General features: G+C 42.5%; 1 protein-coding gene across 1 annotated transcript; it reads left to right on the top strand.

The window, feature by feature from the left end:
- Positions 1-867: 867 nt before the first annotated feature.
- LOC142015198 (olfactory receptor 5AR1-like) lies at positions 868-1,824 on the top strand. Its single transcript, XM_074998613.1, has one exon. The coding sequence runs from the start codon at positions 868-870 to the stop codon at positions 1,822-1,824; it is 957 nt and encodes a 318-aa protein (XP_074854714.1).
- The last annotated feature ends 2,836 nt before the right edge of the window (positions 1,825-4,660 follow it).

The following is a 4,660-nucleotide window of genomic DNA, read 5'->3' as shown; positions in this document are numbered from 1 at the left end:
TCAGAGCTCAGCTATTCTCAGTTGTCTCAGCAATCATGTGTCTCATGTGTCTCAGCAATCACGTCCCGTAGACCACAAGTGTCAGCATAAAACGTTTCGAATGCTCCAGATTGGCAGTTTCTCTTGATGTGAAGATGTCGCCGCATGTCTCTCATTGGCAGGTATGTGCAATTGTCCTGAAACACTAGCTCAAATACACACCGTGGTGATTGGCAGGTATTGAGTTCAACACCTCCTATGCTAAAAGCCTTAGTCCAGCTTCTGCACTTTGAGATTACAAAATAAATTCTTTAATTGGAAAAAATACATAGGAAATTAGATGGTCACTGCAGCCAGTGCCTCTCATGATGTGTCTGTGTTTTTATACAGGCTAATGTCAATGCCATTCTCAGATGCCAAAAAGCTTAATCAGTACAGCAAGCTAGTTTTGTACAACTTTGTTACACCCAGCTACTGAGTTCACCTTCCCCAAGGGGGGTAGAAATATTGGCAGGTGTTTACTTTCACCCAATTTGAGCTCAGGAAGAATCTCGTCTGTCTGAGAGATTTTCCCCTTTACTCTCCTACAGCGGCCAACAGTGACTTGTGACTCTGTTCGGATTAGTGAAGAAAATTGTTCATGCATTGGGTGTGGTTAACCTGCATGTCCTTGTACCTGTACCGTGTGTGCATTGTATGGAACAACAGGAATGACCAGCTGTGAACATCTGGCTCTGTGGACTAAGTCCTTTTGCATTCCCGAATTGGTGCCCATTAAGAAACTGATCTCCATTTTTCTTCACTTACTTCATTACAGAAGAGGGATAAGTTGCTTGAGCTATCCACCTACCCACATTACTGTAGCCACCTGATCTCTGCGTGGAGGAGATGGAAAAGGTAAACCACTCAGTGGTGACTGAGTTCATTCTCTCAGGACTGACAGATCATCCAGAGCTGCAGGTCCCCCTGTTTGGGGTATTCCTACTGATTTATGTTATCAACCTGGTGGGGAACGGGGGATTGATCTTGTTAATCACCATTGAACCCCGACTCCACACCTCCATGTACTTTTTCCTCAGGAATTTGTCTTTCTGTGATCTCTGCTATTCCTCCGTAATTGTGCCTAACATGCTCTGGAATTTCTTAGCTGAGAATAAAAGCATTTCTTACACGGCCTGTGCAGTGCAAACTTATTTCTTTGTTGCTTTTGCAGATGTTGAATGCCTCCTGCTGGCTGTGATGGCGTATGACTGTTATGTGGCCATCTGTAGCCCACTGCTGTATAGGGTTACCATGTCCAGACAGCTTTGTAACCAGCTGGTGACTAGATGCTATAGTGTGGGATTGATAGATGCACTGATACAAACATGCTGCATAGTTAGGCTGTCATTCTGCAGCTCCAACACCATCAACCATTTCTCCTGTGACATCCCCCCGCTGCTGGCACTTGCCTGTTCTGACACCCGCGTCAGTGAGATTCTGATGTTTGCCTTCATAGGCTTTATTATAGTGAGCAGTGTTCTGATTGTCCTCCTCTCCTATGTCTTTATCATCTCCACCATTCTGCAGATCTGCTCTGCTGAGGGCCAGGGCAAAGCCTTCTCCACCTGCACTTGTCACTTGGCTGCAGTGGTCATGTTTCACGGCACCCAACTCTTCATGTACTTACGACCCCGCTCCAGCTATTCCATGGAAACGGACAAAATAGCCTCAGTGTTTTACACGGTGGTGATCCCCATGCTGAACCCCCTCATCTACAGCCTGAGGAACGTAAAGGTGAAGGATGCCCTGAGGAAAGCAATGCATAAGCTCACAAGCAATTCACGATGCTCTTTAACTCAGTAGTGATTCAGTGGTGCAGAGTGGAAACAGGTGACTTCCGTTCCCAGGCCATTCCAGTGTCATTTCACAGAGCCCGTTGTAGTATTGTTGATTATAATACCATGTTTATTATTATTAATTTGTTTGTATTCCAACATGGCCAGCAACCCCCAATGTATTGCCCCAACAAAATTCAACAAGGCAGCTGATTCATGTTTGATCATAAATATAAATGCTGTCATGTATATGATGTGCTGTATGACATGGAGTGGTTTGTATTTGGAAAGAAGGAGCATGAAGTCTATTGCCCTCTTCTTTGTTGCAGGGTTGACTTTGTTATGCATGTGAAATGATAAAGTGTGTGATGTCTATGGATCTACCAAAAAGAGTTTTGCATATCCTCCTGTAACTGTACAGCACCTCTTTTTTTTTCCTAGCATCACTGTAGCGATTGTCACCTGGTTTATATTCATGCACGAGGGTTGAAAAGGTGATTTCTGTTCCAATGGCCCTTATTTTATGTTAACGGAACAACAAAATAAATAAGTGCTGGGGTAACATTTCCAAGAGAGAGCACTGTGCGTGTGCATCCTTTCCGACAGTCTGCACTGAACTGAATAATAATAGCATGAAAGGGTCAGTTTTCTCTAACATGTATATTAAACAGAAAAAAAATCACTGACTATTGATACCATATCAGCAGATTAACTAGTTCTGTTGCAAAGTGTATTAGCCATTGAAGACCAGAGATAGTAGGACTGGTATGGCTGAGGGGTTTGTGAGTGAGACATGCACAGACCTGAGCGTTTTATTAATTTTTGACTTGATGGATGGTTATAAAAACTGAAAACAGAAATTCAGTTCAGTCCAATGAGAACAACAAGAAGTCTTGTGGCACCTTATAGACTAACAGATATTTTGGAGCATAAGCTTTTGTGGGCAAAGACCCTCTTCATCAGATGCAGGTCTTCGCCCACGAAAGCTCATGCTCCAAACTATCTGTTAGTCTATAAGGTGCCACAAGACTTCCTGTTGTTCTCAAAGCTACAGACTAACACGGCTCCCTCTCTGATACAGTTCGGTCCAATGGAAATCTGAAAATGACCTAAATGTTTGGAAAATTAAAAATACTGACGACAGTTTCCTTTGGGTTGAAGGAAACATTTAACGCAACCGGAAATGAATCTTTCCTTCCCTTCCTGGATACATTTGACTATAAAAGCAAAGGCAATGACAGGCTAGACTGAGAAAGCGGATGGGAGTGGAAGAGTCATTTGTCTACTTCTCTTGTAGACATTAACTCGATGATTAGAGCATTCACGTGCAATGTGGGAGATTCAGATCAATCCTCCCTCTGTCTGGTGGAGAGCAGCAATTCAAAAGGGGGTCTCCTGCATTGTCAGACAGTGCCCTGGTGACTGGGCTAAGTCCTGTCCTGAATCTTTCTCAGGACTGTTCTATGCTAATGTTTTAATTCAGTCCAAGGTTTAAGTCAACATCACAGTCTGGCTTACAACAGCGTTCACCAGATGCTGTGTTGGTGGGACAGTTACAAAACTGATATACAGAACCTTTTGACTTCCTTTTTTATCCCATGGCTTGGTACTCAAGAGCTAAGAGAGTGCCGCCAACAATTCCCAGTCTGGGTGATTCTTCTGTGGCCAATATTAAACAACTGATAAGTGGCTCCAGTATTTGTTGATGCTACCACTAAAGGTAGATACTTCTCTCTGAGGGCCAGGTAATTCCATTCACTCTATATAGAATTATTATAGCAACTTTATTTTCACTGTCTACATGCAATGATGGACAATTAACGGTACAGGAATTGTTTGAAATCAAAATATTTGCCAGACTTTTCAATATGTAATTGCTTCTTCTCATTCCAGAGACAGAATTTTCAAGAGCGTTCCTTAATTCAGGGAGCCTACGGACTAGTATCAAATGTGAATGGTAAATATGATCTGCTTCGCTTTGCCCATCTCTCAGTGGTAGTAATCCTGCTTGCCTGCATCCTTACAGGGTTCATAAAGGTTTGTAGGTCCTTGTATGGCCCTCAGCATGAGTCTCAGGGGGATAGCGGTGTTAGTTTGTATCTGTAAAAACAATGAGGAATCCCATAGTACCTTAGAGATGAACAGGTCTATTAGGGCATAAACTTTCATGGGTAAAACCCACTTCATCAGATGCAATGGACTGGAAATAAAAAGGCAGGTATTTATCTAAAGTGCTACCGGATGCCTCATTACCTCCTCAACATAGCACCTCCAAGCACCTCACAATCACTGTTGCATTTATAATCACAACTTTCATGTTTGGTAACACAATGTTATTTCCACTTTACAGACAAAGACCTAAGGCATAGAGAAAGTAAAAGTCTCACTGCAAGTAAAAGCCTTACATTCAAGATGTCTGCTGTTGAACCTGGAACTAAGACGCACAGTACAGAGTGTTAGACTAAGAGCAGGTCTACAGTCTGAGGTCAGGTCATTCTAAGCTACACAATATGAGGAGAGGCTAGAGAGACTGGGACTTTTCAGTTTAGAAACGCGGAGATTGAGGGGCGATACGATAGAGGTATATAAAATCATGAATGGTGTGGAGAAAGTGAATGTTGAAAAGTTATTTACTTGTTCCCATAATATAAGAACTAGAGGGCACCAAATGAAATTAATGGGTAGTAGGTTCAAAACTAATAAAAGAAAATTTTTCTTCACACAACACACAGTCAACCTGAGGAACTCCTTGCCAGAGGAGGCTGTGAAGGCCAGGACTCTAAAGCTATGTCTACACGTGAAGCCTACATCGAAGTAGCTTATTTTGATGTAGCGACATCGAAATAGGCTATTTCGATGAATAA

Source organism: Carettochelys insculpta, chromosome 6 (genome assembly GCF_033958435.1).
Source record: "Carettochelys insculpta isolate YL-2023 chromosome 6, ASM3395843v1, whole genome shotgun sequence".
Lineage (NCBI taxonomy): Eukaryota > Metazoa > Chordata > Testudines > Carettochelyidae > Carettochelys > Carettochelys insculpta.
The sequence above is the reverse complement of the archived record's forward strand: the minus strand, read 5'-3'. Positions and strand labels throughout refer to the sequence as shown.

What these genes read in the sequence shown, in the direction of transcription:
- LOC142015198 (XM_074998613.1), top strand. Translation starts at nt 868, where the DNA reads ATGGAAAAGGTAAACCACTCAGTGGTGACTGAGTTCATTCTCTCAGGA.